General features: G+C 39.5%; 3 protein-coding genes across 5 annotated transcripts in view; 1 reads left to right on the forward strand and 2 right to left on the reverse strand.

The window, feature by feature from the left end:
• Nucleotides 1-1162: 1162 nt before the first annotated feature.
• LOC131137039 (uncharacterized) lies at nucleotides 1163-5647 on the reverse strand. The gene is made up of 8 exons (XM_078798030.1): nucleotides 5534-5647; nucleotides 5352-5417; nucleotides 3776-4030; nucleotides 1837-1929; nucleotides 1643-1748; nucleotides 1509-1555; nucleotides 1327-1443; nucleotides 1163-1259 (listed from the first exon to the last, which is right to left on the reverse strand). The coding sequence occupies exons 3-8, from the start codon at nucleotides 3932-3934 to the stop codon at nucleotides 1230-1232; spliced, it is 552 nt and encodes a 183-aa protein (XP_078654156.1). The 5' UTR covers nucleotides 3935-4030; nucleotides 5352-5417; nucleotides 5534-5647; the 3' UTR covers nucleotides 1163-1229.
• LOC131137038 (uncharacterized) lies at nucleotides 4061-8995 on the forward strand. Its single transcript, XM_058084528.2, has 6 exons — nucleotides 4061-4177; nucleotides 5358-5607; nucleotides 6704-6823; nucleotides 6903-6959; nucleotides 7046-7153; nucleotides 8848-8995. The coding sequence occupies exons 2-6, from the start codon at nucleotides 5374-5376 to the stop codon at nucleotides 8947-8949; spliced, it is 621 nt and encodes a 206-aa protein (XP_057940511.2). The 5' UTR covers nucleotides 4061-4177; nucleotides 5358-5373; the 3' UTR covers nucleotides 8950-8995.
• A 142-nt stretch (nucleotides 8996-9137) lies between these two features.
• Nucleotides 9138-20242, reverse strand: part of plekhg4b (pleckstrin homology domain containing, family G (with RhoGef domain) member 4B) — a 29639-nt gene continuing 18534 nt past the window's right edge. For 2 of the 3 annotated variants that reach the window (XM_058084525.2, XM_058084527.2), the window contains exons 12-24: nucleotides 18761-18883; nucleotides 18488-18652; nucleotides 17570-18417; nucleotides 16060-16309; nucleotides 15716-15805; nucleotides 14582-14806; nucleotides 13153-13323; nucleotides 12903-13080; nucleotides 11485-11601; nucleotides 11131-11400; nucleotides 10814-11067; nucleotides 9699-9754; nucleotides 9138-9417 (exon numbers count right to left, since the gene is read on the reverse strand). In XM_058084525.2, the coding sequence (XP_057940508.2) occupies nucleotides 9710-9754; nucleotides 10814-11067; nucleotides 11131-11400; nucleotides 11485-11601; nucleotides 12903-13080; nucleotides 13153-13323; nucleotides 14582-14806; nucleotides 15716-15805; nucleotides 16060-16309; nucleotides 17570-18417; nucleotides 18488-18652; nucleotides 18761-18883 (2736 nt within the window). In that variant the 3' untranslated portion in view covers nucleotides 9138-9417; nucleotides 9699-9709. The remainder of the gene's footprint in view (nucleotides 9418-9698; nucleotides 9755-10813; nucleotides 11068-11130; nucleotides 11401-11484; nucleotides 11602-12902; nucleotides 13081-13152; nucleotides 13324-14581; nucleotides 14807-15715; nucleotides 15806-16059; nucleotides 16310-17569; nucleotides 18418-18487; nucleotides 18653-18760; nucleotides 18884-20242) is intronic. The other variant, XM_058084526.2, reaches the window with a different exon arrangement.

Consider the following 20242-nt stretch of genomic DNA (forward strand, 5'->3'; position numbering starts at 1 on the left):
ATTTTCGTCAATCAACAACAACTTAATTTATGTATTAGTACATGTAATAATTACAAAATCAACATAGAAATATATTAAACTAGTAATGTCATTTGAATGTCAACTGAAGTAGTCCCTCTTTTTTGACGGAGGCGTAACTTGACACTTTTTATCTTTGTCTCCCTCTAGTGGTCATTTTTGGCCCATTGTACCGTACATTATACTATATACGTACACCTTAAATTTGGAAGGTAATATTAATCATATTTTTACCATCTTTCCCACACATGTATAATGATGCATAATTAAATATTTAATTGAATATTAAATTGGTTGAGTATATATTATGAATTAAATTATGTAATATAAATATAGTATGCAGTATACGTAAACATTTAAATTTTTTATAGTAATATTCAATAATTTTATATATTTTACAATTTTTCCCACAAATGTATAATGATGCATAGTTAAATATTTAATTAAATATTAAATTGGTTGAGTATATATTATGAATTAAATTATGTAATATAAATATAGTATGCAGTATACGTAAACATTTACATTTTTTATAGTAATATTCAATAATTTTATATATTTTACAATTTTTCCCACAAATGTATAATGATGCATAGTTAAATATTTAATTAAATATTAAATTGGTTGAGTATATATTATGAATTAAATTATGTAATATAAATATAGTATGCAGTATACGTAAATATTTACATTTTTTATAGTAATATTCAATAATTTTATATATTTTGGCATTTTTCCCACAAATGCATAATGATGCATAATAAAATAATTAATAATAAATAATTAGTTGCATTTTACTGTATATATAGTTTATATTAGGGCTGTTAATAGATTAAAATATGCAATTGCTATTAATCGAATTTTGTCCATAGTGAGCTTGTAATTAATTGCAAAAAATATGTTTTATCTATACGAAATGTACATCTGAAAGCCCATTTTGAAATTATTAATACACCTAGCAACAGGAGACTGGATAAATTGTTCTTTTTCCTTTTTTTTTTTTTTAAACAGCTCAACACAAAATAGACTTTTAATGAATAAAAAACAAACCCAATGTACAACAAGTGGACATTGGTAAGGTAAACTGTCCATCACTCATATTCCAGCAATTCATAGTTACTTGCACAATAAGACAATAAATAAGATAAAAATCAGTACAGATGCTGATCACATTACAAACAGACAAAAACTTGCTGGTGTGTTCAAGTGCATCAGTCCTCGTGTTTCAGCTGAATAACGGGCTGCAGGCAGAAAGTCAAAATGTTAAGTTTCAGGGCATGGACTGCGGTGATGTGGAGGCCATCCTACCAGGGTGTTGAAATGTTGCCTGCAAACAGCTTTACTCTGCCTGTAGATTAGAAACAGGGCGGTCAGGTTCTCCACAACCAGCAGGCTCACGGTCGTCACCTTGACGGCCACGTGAAGCTGCCGAGAACAGAAAAGGTGTTTTGTTTTGTGTCGAATTCCGGATTGGGCTCTTGCCGTTATACCTTGTTGAAATGCTGAGACGAATGGTAGTCCGTGACGGAGAGACAAACTGCCACCACCGACCACAAGAAACCGATGATGTTCAGACACAATGACGCTTTGATCTGTCAAGACAAAAAAAAATGGAAAAAGTACTAAAGAACACACCAATTGTAATGTTTCCCCACTTTTGACCTCATACCCACCACACGCATGTTTGGGACATGGCCTGCAGCAAAGGTCAGCATTCCACACAGAAGAAACTAACAATGGCACAACACACGGCAGTGTTACTTCCACAAATCCCCCTCGCTGGGACTGATTCCACAGCACGGAATAGAATATATTTACCGGAATGTTGAGAAAGATGTGGAACACACTTCCTGTCTGAGGAAATATCAGACCAAGAATGACAAGCCAAAGTCCAGTCAGGCATTGTGCTGCCTGGAAAAGAGGAGAAACAGTGGTCCTTCGTAAAGTCCAAAATTCTGGCTTTTCAAGTACAGTTGAACCAATTCTATTTCCTGTAGGAAATCACGTAAAAGGAATCAATCCGTTCCAGGGTCAAAGCTTCACTTAAGGGACTTTAGGTCTTGTTAAAAAAATTGTGTGGATGTTTTGAATAAATATAGGTGAGACATTAGTGATTTGTCACACAATATTCTTTTTTAAAATTGTCATCTGCTTTATAAATTAGCCTAAAATAGCAATAGCAATTTGTATCATTGAATCTTTTGGTCTATGGTCGTCATCACATGTGTCCTGTTTGCCGTGGCTGGTTGCCTACCGTGGTGCCGTCACAAAAACACAATGCAAAAAGCCAAATACATTTTCCCTTGCATGCATGTCGGCCTGCATGTCGTACCTTTCATTATATATTATTATATACACTATATATGTATAATCATAAGCTGTCAGCAACTTTTATTTACTGCAAAAGCAACAGTCAAAGATGATCATGTCTATAATGACCTAATATAAAAACACTTTTAAAAGATCCTCTATATGACAGGAGCACTCTGCTGTTTTTAGGAATTTTGTGGAAAAAGCACTAGTTAAAGATCCTCTATACGACAGGAAAACTCTGCTGTTTTTAGGAATTTTCTGCAAAAGCACTACTCAAAGATCCTCTCTAAGACAGGAGCACTCTGCTGTTGCTAGGAATTTTCTGCAAAAGCACTACTCAAAGATCCTCTATGCGACATGAGCAGTCTGCTGTTGTTCGGAATTTTCTGCAAAAGCACTACTCAAAGATCCTATATATGACAGGAGCACTCTGCTGTTTTTAGGAATTTGCTGCAAAAGCACTACTCAAAGATCCTCTATACGACATGAGCAGTCTGCTGTTGTTAGGAATTTTCTGCAAAAGCACCACTCAAAGATCCTCTATACGACATGAGCAGTCTGCTGTTGTTAGGAATTTTCTGCAAAAGCACCACTCAAAGATCCTCTATACGACATGAGCAGTCTGCTGTTGTTTGGAATTTTCTGCAAAAGCACCACTCAAAGATCCTCTATATGACAGGAGCACTCTGCTGTTGTTAGGGATTGCTGAAAAGCACTACTCAAAGATTCTCTATACGACAGGAGAACTCTGCTGTGGGGAATTTTCTGCAAAAACACAAGTCAAAGATCCTCTATACGACAGGAGAACTTTGCTGTTTTTAGGAATTTGCAGCAAAAGCACTACTCAAAGATGCTCTATACGACAGGAGCACTCTGCTGTTTTTAGGAATTTTCTGCAAAAGCACTAGTCAAAGATCCTCTATATGACAGGGGCACTCTGCTGTTGTTAGGAATTTGCTGCAAAAGCACCACTCAAAAATCCTCTATATGACAGGAGCACTCTGCTGCTTTTAGGAATTTTCTGCAAAAACACTAGTCAAAGATCCTCTACACGACAGGAGCACTCTACTGTTTTTAGGAATTTTCTGCAAAAGCACTAGTCAAAGATCCTCTATACGTTAGAACTCTGCTTTTAGGAATTTTCTGCAAAAGCACTAGTCGAAGATCCTCTATATGACAGGAGCACTCTGCTGTTGTTAGGAATTTGCTGCAAAAGCACTACTCAAAGATCCTTTATATGACAGGCACTCTGCTGTTGCTAGGAATTTTCTGCAAAAGCACTAGTCAAAGATCGTCTAAATGACAGCAGCACTCTGCTGTTTTTCGCAATTTTCTACAAAAGCACAAGTCAAAGATCCTCTATACGACAGGAGCAGTATCATCCTGTATCATCCTCCTCATATGGGATATGTGTGTGGTTCAGATAAAGATATCCCACACTTACCCCGAGAGGTTTTGGAAATCCCCTGATAGCAAAAACCTTGAAAGTATCCCGGTACACACACTGGAACTCTCTGGGCATCACATGACCGCGTGCGTCCGTGCGTCTCCCGATGGGAATGGTGATGATCATGGAGTCATCGCACACAAAGGTTTTCCTCATGGTCCTCCGACGTTCAAAGATGACTTGAAATCAATCAGTGATCTTCTGCTGTTGAAGGAGGAAGTGAGGGAAGGAACCTTCGCCTCCCTCTTGTCTCTTTGGCACGCACACACACACACACACGCACACACACACACACACACACACACGATAAAGCTACTTTACAAATTAAATAGGAGACAGGAAGTTCTCTTTTTCGCACTTCTCGGAGGCGACTTGAGAGAAGAGCACATTCTGAACATTGTAAGTAAGAGAAACACCTTTTTTTATTTAATCTCATGCTAGTATGTTTTATACACTTTGTTTGTATCTACTAAATAACGGCAACGTACCCCCCAAAAATTAATAATTGATTACAAATAGAATGTATTAATGTCATATATTAATATTAATTCCAGTTCCAATTCATTTAACAGTTATATTGTTGTTCTAAATACACTTTATATTTTATGTAATCTAGCAATTCATTATTGTATTTAACTAAGTGAAAAAAATATTTAGATTTATTTGATTAATAATTATTAATCAATAATAATTTATAATAATAATTTAATAAAAGGAAAAAGTTTATATTAAATATGGAGGATCTTAATTTGATCCACCAAAATTAAATAAAAACAAGAAATTTTATTCTTTTATTCATTAAACATGTGATCCTAGCACTGTGTTATTAAATATGACATGATGTATTTTTATACTATTATATTCCTACTCAATATTATGTATATGATATACACATATATAATATACAAAAACTATTAAAGGGAATTCAATGACTCCAAAATATAAAACTTACTTATTTCAAAAATATTTGAGATAATCTCACAACAAAAATAAAATGGCAAAAATAATTTCCAAATTAAAATTATTTATCATCTAAAAGAATAACAATATCATACAAAAATATTGAACCTTACTTCAGTTGTAATTTTGTGATTTCCTGTTGTTAAATTAATTTATAATTAAATCTTATTTATATAAGTTAACATAGTATTACATAAAAATATATTCAAAAGGTAATTACAATTGTTTGTTTTAAATCCTTATTATTTGTTTGTGCCTTTGTTTTGATGCATTAAGGTATTTTTACTGTTGTTGTTTGTGCCTTCATTTTGATGCGTTACGGTATTTTTACTGTTGTTGTTTGTGCCTTCATTTTGATGCATTAAGGTATTTTTACTGTTGTTGTTTGTGCCTTCATTTTGATGCATTAAGGTATTTTTACTGTTGTTGTTTGTGCCTTCATTTTGATGCATTAAGGTATTTTTACTGTTGTTGTTTGTGCCTTCATTTTGATGCATTACGGTATTTTTACTGTTGTTGTTTGTGCCTTCATTTTGATGCATTAAGGTATTTTTACTGTTGTTGCTGTGGGCATAACAATAAAGCCAAAATGATCATAATCATTTTCATTTACTTTTAGCTGCAAAGCTCCTTGAATGACCGAGTCCGGCATGGCTTGTGCAAATGTTGACATGGACATCTGTGAAGAAGAAGAAGAAATGGAGAGCCTGTGGATGCCTGACGTGCAAATATCAGATGATGAGAGACCTTGCAAAGAACACAACCGGAAGTTGACCATATTGAGACAATACCAACCTTCACATCATTACCTGGACGATGATAGTGGGGCAATGCACAGCCTGCTGCAGACAAATCTTGCCGTGTTGGGGGTAAGGACCAGTTTCAGTTTGAATATTAGTTTGAATTATCAATGTATGAGTTTAGACAAAAGTTTAATTAAAATGTCAACAATCTTATCGTACAATAACCGCTGAATAGCAGCTACTCCCGAGTGTAAACAATGAATGCAAGCGGCAAGCTACAAATATAAAAAGATGAACATCCATAAGTGCACACACATTTGCTTAAGGGGTAGGTATGGCACAAAAGACCAAGAAAAGTAAAAAAATAAAGCGCTATTAAACACAAAAAAACGCCGCACAAGATACGCAGCTAACGTAACTAGCTTGCACTAGGGCGGCGCCATTTTGAAACATTAGACCTCCGCATCAAATCCAGTCTATATAAATATCAATTATATGTTTTTTATTTATTTTTTATATTTTATATCGTGCTTCAAAGAAATATCGTAATTTTACAAATATTTACATATCTCCCAGCCATACAACGAACCTTTAACACTCGTCCTATTCCCAAATGCCGTCCGTCCCTTAATGGCCGCCGTACTTTCCTGTTAGCGACCTGTTTGCTAACTAAACTAAGCTAACTCAACTCTTGTCGCGTAGCTTGTGTTTTATCTCAATTTTTTTATCACAAATAAACACAGCAAGTTGGGTTTAAAATATTAACGCTACACCCAAAAAATCACAGCTTTGAATTGATTCAAACATGAGCGATAAAGAACGACTGTACCGTTAATAGAGAAGCGCCACGCCACGGGGTGCAATGCATTGTGGGACTTGGAGTATCACTGACCAGCAGCGACATTAAAAATTGATATTAGCGCTGATTTGAGATAAAAAGCACAAATATATTAGTAAAGAGAGTAGGTTAAAGGCAACAACAGGAAAGACAGAAGGTGTTTGTGGTCTTCCTCTTAAGTGGTATACCAAAAAAAAAGGGGGGGGGGGGGGTTTCGTGTGTAAGGAACACAAAAAGTTGACATTGTTTTCAGACTGACCTACTTGTTAAATACAAGTGAAACAGTTACAATAATGTTGCATCATATCAATCAACCAAGTACAAAAATATATTGTAAGCATAATGTTCATGTTTGACTCCTATTTTATTATGATGCAATTGCAGACCCTCCACATTGTGAGCGGGATCTTCAGTGTTGGATTGGGAGCCTTTTTTGCTGTAAACCAGGACATGGCCAAGTCTCTCTTTACACTCTTTAGAGTTGCACTCTTGACTGGAACGCTTGTAAGAATACAATTTTATGTTTATTGTCTTCCTTTTTAAAAAAAAAAATGTTTTAATCCTTCATAGTGTTGCTTTTCAGTTCACATTTGCAGGGGTCGTGTCCGCCATGCTGCACAAACATCCGGAACTGCTACCTGTAAGTAATGTTTATTTGAAGTATGACAATAATATGTAATATATATAATGAATGTTATATGAATTGAATGTATTTGTTTCTTTCAGGTGTCCCTTGTCATCCACAGAGCTTGTATTGTTGCTGCATTCGCTGCCGCTGGTTTGATAATCACCGACCTGACTGGATGGGATGAAGAAAATGTGCAGTATTTGAAGGTAATGCAAATACTCTACACTCAGTTATTTTCACATTTTCATTTGTTGGTAATACTCGGTACACAAAATGATAGTAACTCAACCAACCTAACTGACGCTAACCATCAGCTACTCATTCGTTTCTCACTGACTACATTTTATGTGCCTTTGTTCCTCAGTGGAGTATCTAGTCATTAGCTACTCAGTAACTACTCTAAATGTGTCTTAGTTCCCCGGTAACTACTCTTTAGCTTGTTAGTTCCTCAGTAACTACTCGTGTGCCTTAGTTCCCCGGTAACCACTCTAAATATGTGTGCACTAGTTTCTCAGTAACTACTCTAAATATGTGTGCCTTGGTTCCTCAGTAACTACTCTAAATATGTGTGCATTAGTTTCTCAGTAACTACTGTAAATTCCTTCGGCTTGGTTCCTTCGTAACTACTTGTGTGTCTTAGTTCCCCAGTAACTACTCATTAGTTCCTCAGTAACTACTCTAAATATGTGTGCATTAGTTCCTCGGTAACTACTTTAAATTCCCTTGGCTTAGTTCCTCATTCGCTCCTTCTTAGATCCTCAATAACTGCTTGTGTGTCTTAGTTCCTCAGTAACTACTCATTAGTTCCTCAGTAACTACTCTAAATATGTGCGCATTAGTTTCCCGGTAACTACTTTAAATTCCCTTGGCTTAGTTCCTCATTCGCTCCTTCTTAGATCCTCAATAACTACTTGTGTGTCTTAGTTCCTCAGTAACTACTCATTAGTTCCTCAGTAACTACTCTAAATATGTGCGCATTAGTTCCCCGGTAACTACTTTAAATTCCCTTGGCATAGTTCCTCATTTGCTCCTTAGTTCCTCAATAACTACTTGTGTGTCTTAGTTCCTCAGTAACTACTCATTAGTTTCCCAGTAACTAAGTTACTTTCAAGTGCTGTGTTCCTCAGTAACTACTCATTAGTTCCTCACTCGTTCACTTGTTCCTCAGTAACTATTCTAAATTTATATGCTTTAGTACCTCAGTAACTATAAATTTGTGTGCCTTAGTCCCTCAGTAACTACTCATTAATTCCTCAGTAACTACTTTAAATTCATGTGCCTTAGTTCCTCAGTAACTACTCATTAGTTCCTCAGTCACTACTTTAAATTCATGTGCCTTAGTTCCTCATTCGTTCATTAGTTCCTCATTTGTTCCTCTGTAACTACTCTAAATTCATGTCTTAGTTCCTCAGTAATTACTCTAAATGTGCCATAATTCCCCAGTAACCACTCATTTGTTATTCATTAGTTCCTCAGTAACTACTTTAAATGTGTGTCTTACTCAGTAACTACTCTACCCATTAGTTCCTCATTTGTTCCTCAGTAACCACTCTAAATTAATGTGTCTTAGTTCCTCAGTAATTACTCCAAATGTATGTGCCATAATTCCCCAGTAACCACTCATTTGTTATTCATTAGTTCCTCAGTAACTACTTTAAATGTGTGTCTTAGTTCCTCAGTAACTACTCTACCCATTAGTTCCTCATTCGTTCTTTATTTGTTCCTCCGTAATCACTCTAAATGAACAATGTATGTGCCTTAGTTCCTCAGTAACTACTTTAAATTAGTGTCTTAGTTCCTTAGTAACTACTTGACTCATTAGTTCCTCAGTAACTACTCTATTTTTGTGCATATTTGTAAAGTAAGACTTTAAACTCTTTAAAAAAATATTTCTTCAAAGATGGAGGTGCTGGAGCTTTGTATGTTGGGACTTCAGGTGTCCATCGCCGTGATTGTCTGCTTATGGATCTCCAAAAAGAAATGTGCAAAGTTTGTATGTTAAATTCATTCATTTGGATCATACATTTTTACATTATTACTATTTTTTTAGTTTAATAGGATCCTGGTGTTTAGTAGAAATAAAATGTGGTATGGGCCGTTCTCTTTGTGAAACTGTCTTTGCGGTTATCATGGTGCTCACGGCGTACCTGCTGTACGTGTCTCGACGGGACGTAATATGACACACTCGGCTTATCTTTTCATACAAAGCTTTTAATCATCTGTACAGGACACCACGGTTATAATACCACAATATGACAGCTAGTCCGTGCTTTGTAAATGACACCATAATTCTCATAATAACAATAAAAAAAAACATCTACAGTATAAACAGACTCATAGCTAGAATTACTTTTGAAAGGAAATCACATGAGTACCATATCATGCTATGATCATGTCCAATTCTTTTTATTAATAATACGACGCGGCCTTTAGTGCTCCAACGTGGTCGGTAAAGTGGAGAACTTTACAGCTGAAAAGAGAAAGGAAATGTTTTAGAGACAATGCATGCTAATGCTAATTGTCACTTTGAAGTGCATGAATGAAAAAAGAAAAGCCAGGAGGAACTCCTTGAGTGCATCGAAAAGTCAAAACGGTGCAGTCGCATGCATGCACAACGATTCCAAAATGCGACACAAGAGGAGAGCCACGAATGCATCATCATCATCATCACCACCATGCAACACGTGTTAGTAATGAGGCCACGTGTGGTTAACGAGGTTGTTCACAATGGTGACGCTGATGGCTACTTACTGAGCTAAATGTCACACCACTGTGGAGAGGCCTATGGCTATATGAGAGGTCTTGCTCTGGTAAAAAACAACAACAACAACAAAAGCGGTAAAAATGAAAATAAAGATAAAAAGGCAAGCAACTGTATTTGGGAACTTCAACCCGAGTGGATATGCATGGTATTGTGCAATACAACCATGTGATCTCTCCCAGCCAATCAGCAATAAAGGTAACAATAATATTGCAAAGGTTATAATTAAATAACAGAAGAAAAGCTATACAGTTTTTGTTGGTAAGCAGGAAAGCGGCTTGTAGAATAATCACATTAAATAAATAAGAAGCCAAAATTAAATAAATAAAAAAAAATAACATAAAAAATGAAATAATATATAATATAAAAAATAATATAAAAAATACAAAATTAAATATAAAACAAATGACATAGAACACTAAAAGTATTAATTTAAATTATTTTTTAAAAATAAATAAATACTTGTAAAAAATTATAAATAAAAAAAATAATTTTACATTTAAATTTAGATTGTCCATTAATGAAATTATTATTTATTCATACATTCATTCATCTTCTATGCTGCTTCAAGGTCAAGGGTTATGCTGGAGCCTATCCCAGCTGCCAGTCAATCACAGTTCTGATGTGCAGACACAGGAATTGAACCAGCAACCAAACAATCTACCACCTCTAGTCTTATTTCCTGTTTTTTTTATTGACTTGATCATGCTGCAAAATGCACTGGAAATGACTTCAAATTTATTACTAATTAATGATTTTATATTTATAATAAATATGTTTTATTTACTAAATAAAAATGGGAATGTGAAATAAATATATGTTTTTAATTTGAATAAATACGGATTTTTGGTGGCAAAACTACTTTTTTTGTCCATTGATTCATGAATTTTTCACAGTAATTGTACTGAACATTTTAAAAATTATTATTTTTTCACGACCGATGTGGTTTCAGGACCAATTTACATATCTTATTAAAAATTATATTTATTGTCCTTTTATTTCATTCAACCGTTACTGGCCAGTATCGGACTTATTAGACCGTTCCTAATAAATATGTCAATGAATATGAATAAATAAAACAAAAAATAAACCAAAGAATACTTACTGCTGTGATGAACTTGTTGTCCTGCTGTGGGAGCTCTTCACCTTTGGGGAAGATGGAGGAGGGTTCCATGGAAGACGGAGGAGTGGAGGAGCACCGGAAGGAGGAGGATTCATCATCATTATTATCATCATCGTTATTGTTGTTGTTGTACGAGTCCAGGACGATGTCGGGGGGGCCGGGTAAGGTGAGCGTGCTCAGGCCGGTCACGCTGTCGTTGGAGGTGCACTGGGAAGACGTCTCGGAACTCTCTGTGACTGACACGTTCAAATGTCACTACCGTTGCGTAATACTTCTTGCGGTCGCACGTCGTCACTTACTCATGGAGGGCTGCCCGCTGGAGTCGTGCTCCAGCTCGTCTTCCTCGATGCAGTCGTACGGCCACTGGGCGAAGGAGGGAACGCTGGCCAGCGGGTGAGGGTGAGGGTGCGGGTGAGAGTACAAGTGGAGGTTGAGCGACCCCAGCAGGGAGGAGGACGACTGGCTGCTGGAGGAGGAGGTGCTGCTGTTGGAGATGGTGGAGTGAGGTCTCTTGATGGAAGCGGAGTACTCGTAGGAGGGCACGGCGATGGACGCTCTCGTCCTACACTCTGTTATATAAACATCATAAAGACCCATATTAATACAATTTCAAATGGTATGAATAAAATAAGTAAATAAATAAGTAATCTCACCAGACCCCTTCATGATATAATCGATGGCTCTGTCATTGATGGCCGCATCACTGGGCTTAATGTCCATGAAAGGCTTGCTTCCGATTCCCATGGAGACCATCTCTTGCATACGCAGCTCTACGGAATACAGGAAACACTTTTTTAACGACACAACGCATAGCGTTAAATGTTAACCTTCCTCTTGTGTTAGCTTTATGCTATCATCTCTTATGTCAACAACTCCGTTTTGACCCGTGTATTAAATCAGCTATAAAATACACTAAAAACAATAATTTACCATCAAATTTGCTTCTCATGTCTTGGTTAGCGCGCAGACCTCACAGCTAGGAGACCAGGGTTCAATTCCACCCTCGGCCATCTCTGTGTGGAGTTTGCATGTTCTCCCCCGTGCATGCGTGGGTTTTCTTCCCGGGTACTCCGGTTTTCCTCCCACATTCCAAAAAAAACATTCTAGGTTAATTAGCGACTCCAAATTGTCCATAGGTATGAATGTGAGTGTGAATGGTTGTTTGTCTATATGTGCCCTGTGATTGGCTGCATGGCCACCAGTCCAGGGTGTACCCCGCCTCTCGCCCAAAGACAGCTGGGATAGGCTCCAGCACACCCGCGACTCTTGTGAGGATAAGCGGTAGAAAATGAATGAATGAATGAATGTCTTGGTTACCTTCTTAGGCTTCCTCATCCATTTTTGGTGTGGGCATTTTTTGTCACTATACCCCTCGATTTCAATTTCCAAAAATGGTCAAATGAACCTCAAAAGAATCATATTCATAAATTGAAGGTTCTTTTGTTACCTGGCTATTACTGAGGGATATAGAACATTCATTCATTCATTCATTCATTTTCTACCGCTTTTTCCTCATGAGGGTCGCGGGGGGTGCTGGAGCCTATCCCAGCTGTCTTCATGGCGAGAGGCGGGGTACACCCTGGACTGGTAGCCAGCCAATCACAGGGCACATATAGACAAACAACCATTCACACTCACATTCATACCTATGGACAATTTGGAGTCGCTAATTAACCTAGCATGTTTTTGGAATGTGGGAGGAAACCGGAGTACCCGGAGAAAACCCACGCATGCACGGGGAGAACATGCAAACTCCACACAGAGATGGCCGAGGGTGGAATTGAACCCTGGTCTCCTAGCTGTGAGGTCTGCGCACTAAGCACTTGACTTGACTTGTTGTGGCTAAAAATATTGCTTTATAGTCCTATTATTATAATAAATCCAAACCGACCATAACAATACAGTGGTCATAATTTCAACCAGACCATTTTAAAATGTAGTAAAAAATTATTGTTTTGGTTTTTATTTATTTAATTTCCTGACAAAGTCAAAAAGCCTTGATGCAATAAACAAAGGTTATGTGATTCTTTTGATGCATTAAAAAGTAAAACACAAAGAGAAGGGAACACACCTCTATTCCTGAGCGCCTGCCTCCACAGGATCTTCCCTATGATGGACGTCCACACAGCTTTGACCTCCACGGATCCGGCTTGGAGGATGAACGTATCCTGGGACTTCCTTCGTCGGAACCAGATCTCAAAGCGGAGTCCACTATCGCCGACATTCTCAGTCATACCGATCTCCGCTGTCTTCAATGTTGAAAACAAAGACAACGTAAGATGTAGAAAGTACAAGCCAAGCTCCATTTAACGGACTCTTACTTTGAAGGATTGTTTGTAGATGTAAATGTCATATCCTCCTTCGATCTTTTTGGTCTTGCTGAAGAGTATGAGATCTTCGAACAAGAAGACGTGCCGGAGGTACTTCCTGCGTCCGCACCAGACGATGAACTCATCCTGGCAGCGCAGTTGACCCTGTTCCTTTAAGTTCACCTAGACAGGAAACAGCCCCCGTTCGCATGCGTCACTCACAACAATGGAAGGGTCGCTGACCTCGCTCCGCTGTATACAAAACATCAGCGTAACATCCACTTTAAAAATACTACATGTTTGTGTTTGAGGGCTGCACGGTGGACAAGTGGTTAGCGCGTAGACTTGAGTTCGATCCCACACTCGGGCATCTCTGTATGGAGTTTGCATGTACTCCGGTTTCCTCCCACATTCCAAAAACATGCTAGGTTAATTAGCGACTCCAAATTGTCCATAGGTATGAATGTGAGTGTGAATGGTTGTTTGTCTATATGTGCCCTGTGATTGGCTGGCCACCAGTCCAAGGTGTACCCCGCCTCTCTCACCCGAAGACAGCTGGGATAGGCTCCAGCACCCCCCGTGACCCTTGTGAGGATACACAGTAGAATATGAATGAATGAATGAAACTGACTTTTGGGGGCTGCACGGTGGTCGAGTGCTTACAGCTAGGACACCCGAGTTCAATCCCACTCTCGGCCATCTCTATTTGGAGTTTGCATGTTCTCCGGTTTCCTCCCACTTTCCAAAAACACGCTAGGCCAATCCAAATTGTCCATAGGTATGAATGTGAGTGTGAATGGTTGTTTGTCTATATGTGCCCTGTGATTGGCTGGCCACCAGCTAATGCTATGTATTGACATTGCTATATTGTTTACAAACTCATGTGATCCTGGGATAGGCTCCAGCAATACCCTGCAAAAATGAATGAATGAATGAATGAATGGTTGTTTGTCTATATGTGCCCTGTTATTGGCTGGCGACAAGTCCAGGGTGTACCCCGCCTCTTGCCTGAAAACAGCTGGGATAGGCTCCAGCACCCTCCGCGACCCTCGTGAGAATAAGCGGTAGAAAATTAATGAATATTTCAAATATATCTTATTATTACATTGCTGGTATTGTGATTCGGAACTACTGCTATATTGTTTACAAACTCATGTGATCCTGGGATAGGCTCCAGCAATACCCTGCAAAAATGAATGCATGAATGGTTGTTTGTCTATATGTGCCCTGTGATTGGCTGGCGACAAGTCCAGGGTGTACCCCGCCTCTCGCCCGAAGACAGCTGGGATAGGCTCCAGCACCCCCCGCGACCCTCGTGAGAATCATCAGTAGAAAACTAATGAATGCATTTCTGTTTGATACACCGTCCAAGCCCATGAATGATTATGATTATGACAATGTGTCTGTGACATCAAACTATGAATCATGGCTCCCAGCTTACATCACAGCCCCGGATGGCGTCCATAGCCAGCAGGTCGTTTCCATGGCGAAGCTGAAACTTGACCATCTCCTCAGCGGTGCGGAGGTCACTCAGCTCCTGCGCCTGGGACTGGCTGCACTCCTTGATGAGGTCCTTCAGCAGCAGAGCGTATTTACTCATCCTCTGGATGGGCTTCAGCAGGTAGGACGCCAGGTCCATCTTGTCCCCCAGATCCAGCTGTTTATTCTGGGATGCCACAATAGCATAATTATTATTATTGTAAACATGTATTTCTCTGATAACACTTATTAGTCATGTCACTGTGGGTCAGCGCTGACCTTTGTGTTACTAACGCCGTTAAGCGTGCAGCGCAGTGAAAGTGTTGCAAAGTGACAAGGGAGGGGTGAGCTAACCACATAAGCAATGATGATTGGCTAAAGTTTTAGTAAAATTGCGTCTTCAGCCAATCAGAGAACTAGTAGGCGGGTGTTTAGAGCACATAAGCAATGAGGATTCTTTCAGGTTTTAGTACAATTGTGTCTTCAGCCAATCAGAGAACTTAAGTGGGCGGGTGTTTAGCGCACATAAGCAATGAAGATTAGCTAAAGTTTAGTAAAATTGCGTCTTCGGCCAATCAGAGAACTCGAGTGGGCGGGTGTTTAGAGCACATAAACAATGACGATTGACTAAGGTTTAGTAAGATTGCGTTTTCAGCCAATCAGAGAACTTGGGTGGGCGGGTGTTTAGAGCACATAAGCAATGAGGATTGGCTAAAGTTGAGTAAAATTGAGTCTTCGGCCAATCAGAGAACTTGTTGAGTGGGCGGGTTGTTTAGAGCACATACGTAATGAGGATTGGCTAAGGTTGAGTAAGATTGAGTCTTCAGCCAATCAGAGAACTTGGGTGGGCGGGTGTTTACAGCAAGTCCAAACAGCGTTTGCCAAATGTAAGTACATACATTACTTTAACCTTGTTGATGTCAAAGGTAAAATGTACATAATGTCCCCTAAAAACAACTTTGTCCACATGTTGGTTACTAGTTACTTTTGTAGTGGAGTAACTCAGTTAACTTTTTTTGAGAAGTAACTAGTAACTATAACTAGTAACGTGCCCAACACTGACCTTGAGGTATGCAACTAGAGTTTCCAGACGCACCTTAAAGAATTCATTGCCATGGCTGCTGAGCAAAGAGTCGGACCGGGGTTTATTCTTGCTGTACAGGGCATACATTCCAAACTGATCCTCCTGCAAACACGATTAACAAGTTAGAACATTCTAGAAACTGTGACTCACTCAAATTATATAAGAGTATTTGATGATAATGAGCAAGATAACCAGTGGCAAGTTTGCACTGGGATAAATGGGACAGCACCATGACCTGGAAACATCGTATTTAGTTAATAAAGTTAAACGTCTACAGGTCACGACTGCGGACGGAGGATGAGCGTCTTAGCATGCTGTCCTCAGGGGGGGGGGGGATTTTGTGCGCGTGCACTCACGTGTCGAAGAAAACAGCTGCTGATGGACAGCGGCGAATGGGCGCACGCCTCCAGTTCCTTGAGGAAATACTGGCTGTGGAAGTCCCACAGCTTCTCCATGTTGCCAAAAATGATGCTGCGTTTGCCCCTCAGGTCCTGCGGCAGATCCAGGCGTTCCATCTCCGGGAAATAATGCTCAATAACGTAGCTGAGAGAGCGAACGTACTCTCTCTCCGTGGCGATCATCTCATCCATGATGTGCTGTACTTTGCTGGGGAAAAGAATGACATCATTTCATTACATTGAATAGATAGATAATGCTACGTATGACATTGCTGTTGGTTGATATTGTGATTCGGAACTACTGCTACATTGTTGACAAACTCGTGTGATCCTGGGATAGGCTCCAGCAATACCCTGTAAAAATGAATGAATGAATGATTGTTTGTCTATATGTGCCCTGTGATTGGCTGGCGACAAGTCCAGGGTGTACCCCGCCTCTCTCGCGAAGACAGCTGGGATAGGCTCCAGCACTCCCGTTACCCTCGTGAGGATAAGCGGTAGAAAATTAATGAATATTTCAAATATATCTTATTATTACATTGCTGGTATTGTGATTCGGAACTACTGCTATATTGTTTACAAGCTCATGTGATCCTGGGATAGGCTCCAGCAATATCCTCCAAAAATGAATGAATGAATGGTTGTTTGTCTATATGTGCCTTGTGATTGGCTGGCGACAAGTCCACGGTGTACCCCGCCTCTCTCGCGAAGACAGCTGGGATAGGCTCCAGCACTCTCCACGACCCTCGTGAGAATAAGCGGTAGAAAATGAATGAATATTTCAAATATATCTTATTATTACTTTGCTGCTATTGTGATTCGAAACTACTGCTATATTGTTTACAAACTCATGTGATCCTGGGATAGGCTCCAGCACCCCAGCGACCCTTGTGAGGATAAGCGGTTGAAAATTAATGAATATTTCAAATATATCTTATTATTACTTTGCTGGTATTGTGATTCGAAACTAATGTTATATTGTTGACAAACTCATGTGATCCTGGGATAGGCTCCAGCACCCCCGCGACTTTCGTGAGGATAAGCGGTAGAAAATTAATGAATATTTCAAATATATCTTATTATTACATTGCTAGTATTGTGATTCAGAACTACTGCTATATTGTTTACAAACTCATGTGATTCTGGGATAGGCTCCAGCAATACCCTGCAAAAAAGAATGAATGAATGGTTGTTTGTCTATATGTGCCCTGTGATTGGCTGTCGAATAGTCCAGGGTGTACCCTGCCTCTCGCCCGAAGACAGCTGGGATAGGCTCTAGCACTCCCGCGACCCTTGTTAGGATAAGCGGTATAAAATGAATGAATGAATGAAAAATAACTAAAAACCAAGGTACTACTGTAGTAATAGTATATATTTAAATATAATGTTTATGTATATTATACGTTAGACGGATGGTTATATATATATATATATATATAGCATCCATATAGACAGTACAGTCCCTTACCTACTCTGTTTCTTTCCGTCACCTTCGTTGTGTCTGTTATGTGTCCTGGAGGGCGTGGACATGCTACGACTCCGCCCTAACGTCGGGCTCGTGACATCGGGTCTTTGCAGCTTCTTTTCCACAGACACGTTATTGGCCACCTCCAGCCCTTTGATGTAGACGCCCGTGTATCCGTGCACATGGCTGACGTCCGAGTGTCCGCCGTCTCGCTGCGTCAACTCATAACTCAGGGTCTTCTTCATGATCTTCTTCATTGGTGGTTTACGGACTCGGGACGCCGCAGAGTAGATGGGCTCCGAATGGCATGAGATGGTGGAGTCAATAGTGCAGTCGCTGTCCGTGTCATCGAACGAGGACGGGCTCAGCGTGGTGTCGGGCGGGAAAGTGAAGCGTGAGGAGGAGATGGAACCGGAAGGGCTTTTGGATAAAGGTTTTGATTCCTCGACATGCAGTGAGGTATGAACGTCCCTGCTGGAGCAAGTGGACCCTTCAGGAAGAATCACACATCCACGCTCTGGTGTTCTAGTCTCTTTCTCTGTAGGCTTTACTGCATCGATCAAGTCAGACGCCATGGAGTCTGAAGACGTCCTCGTGGCACGGGATAACGTGTCCTCCAGCTGGTGCTTGGTCTGCTGACACTTTTGCCGAACGGCGTTCCACTGCTGCAACTGCGGAGGACTATCTAAGGACAGCACCATGTCGTTTAGTGTGCTGAAGTTGTCCATGGAGAACTTGGAGGCCTCTGTGCAGTAATCCTGCAGGATCTGGACCACGGCAGGTGAAAGTGCTTCCCCCGAGGTGTTCAGGTGACTGACATAGTCCTGACAGTGCTCCGTCCACCGATTCACCTGTAGATATAGAATATGTAGATGATTATAGAGCTATTTATTGATAGATCCTACATACAACGATGCTTACAGAGTCATAGAACTCATAAAGGTTGCTCAGAACGTCCAACTGTTCCTTCCTTCTCTCTGCTCTGCTTAGGATGGAGCCAAGATGCTGCTTGAATTCCTGAAAAACCGAGCCTGGAATGGACTTGGGAGACTTGTTCACCATCTGTAGGGCATGTCTCCGCTGGTGCTGATCAGACAACATATGGACCGTAGTTACATTAGATTGATAATACATAAACACGTGGACAGATGTTTTGAAGCATCTGCTCATCATATTTACAGTCAAGATATTTACCACCGCTTCTTCCAGAAATTGGTCCAAACTCTCCTTCGTGTCTTTTATTGTGCTGACAGACAAAGTTAGCGATTCTAAAGGTGTGAGATGTTTCTCTCCCTCCACATTAAACCACAGTTTGACCTGAAAAGATCCAAATCACACGTGATTACACAGAAGTTTATATACAGTTTATTTATATAGCACTTAATCACAAAAGAGCCTCAAAGGGCTTAACAGTAGATACAGTAGATGATAGACAATAGACGACGTCCCTGATCTGAACCTATAGTTAGAAATACTACCAGGGTCAAGGCTTGAAAATGATAGATTAATCATTTTTAAGATCGAGGGGGTTCGAATTGTGAACAACTCTTTATCAAGTTTCCCAGGAAGCAGGTCAAGCAGACATGTTGTCTGTTTTGTAAGCCCGCCAATAGATACTTCCTCAAAGTAGGAAAAGCTGGGAGGACAGAGGATGGAAGTAGTCCCAGCAGTGGTCAAAGCGGCCGGCACGTTTAACCGGTCTGGAGGTAGGGGGGTGTCCTTTATTTCCTTCCTGATGAGCTCAACTTTATTTGTGAAAAATCGTAAGAACTCGGCGGCTGAGAAAGGTGAACTAGTACTTCTGAGTTAGCAATGCAATTGTGTCGAATAAGTACCGTATTTTCTGGACTATAAGTCGCTCCGGAGTATAAGTCGCACAAGGCTAAAAATGCATAATTAGGTAGAAAAAAATTACATGAGTATAAGTCGCACAAGGCCAAAAATGCATAATTAGGTAGACAAAAATTACATAAGTCGCACTGGAGTATAAGTCGTACAAGGCCAAAAATGCACAAATAGGTAGAAAAAAATTACATAAGTCGCACAAGGCCAAAAATGCATAATTAGGTAGAAAAAACATACATAAGTCGCACTGGAGTATAAGTCGCACAAGGGCAAAAATGCATCATTAGGTAGAAAAAAAACGTACATAAGTCACTCCGGAGTATAAGTCGCACAAGGCCAAAAATGCATAATTAGGTAGAAAAAAATTACATAAGTCGCACTGTAGTATAAGTCGCACAAGGCCAAAAAAAACCATACATAAGTCACTCCGGCGTATAAGTCGCACAAGGCCAAAAAGGCATAATTAGGTAGAAAAAAATTACATAAGTCGCACTGTAGTATAAGTCGCACAAGGCCAAAAAAAACCATACATAAGTCACTCCGGCGTATAAGTCGCACAAGGCCAAAAAGGCATAATTAGGTAGAAAAAAACATACATAAGTCACTCCGGAGTATAAGTCGCACAAGGCCAAAAATGCATAATTAGGTAGAAAAAAATTACATAAGTCGCACTGTAGTATAAGTCGCACAAGGCCAAAAAAAACCATACATAAGTCACTCCGGCGTATAAGCCGCACAAGGCCAAAAATGCATAATTAGGTAGAAAAAAAATTACATAAGTCGCACTGGAGTATAAGTCGCACAAGGCCAAAAAAAACATACATAAGTCAC

Source organism: Doryrhamphus excisus, linkage group LG17 (assembly GCF_037039965.1).
Source record: "Doryrhamphus excisus strain RoL-2023G ecotype Guam linkage group LG17, RoL_Dexc_Guam_v1.1, whole genome shotgun sequence".
Taxonomy (NCBI): Eukaryota; Metazoa; Chordata; class Actinopteri; order Syngnathiformes; family Syngnathidae; genus Doryrhamphus; species Doryrhamphus excisus.

Coding starts and splice junctions, on each gene's coding strand:
- LOC131137039 (XM_078798030.1), bottom strand. CDS start 3,934: ATGAGGAAAACCTTTGTGTGCGATGACTCCATGATCATCACCATTCCC. Junction 1,444..1,508: donor CGTCTCAGCATTTCAACAAG/GTATAACGGCAA, acceptor TGTTCTCGGCAG/CTTCACGTGGCCGTCAAGGT. Junction 1,260..1,326: donor GGCAACATTTCAACACCCTG/GTAGGATGGCCT, acceptor TTCTGCCTGCAG/CCCGTTATTCAGCTGAAACA.
- LOC131137038 (XM_058084528.2), top strand. CDS start 5,374: ATGACCGAGTCCGGCATGGCTTGTGCAAATGTTGACATGGACATCTGT. Junction 6,824..6,902: donor CACTCTTGACTGGAACGCTT/GTAAGAATACAA, acceptor GTTGCTTTTCAG/TTCACATTTGCAGGGGTCGT. Junction 6,960..7,045: donor AACATCCGGAACTGCTACCT/GTAAGTAATGTT, acceptor TGTTTCTTTCAG/GTGTCCCTTGTCATCCACAG.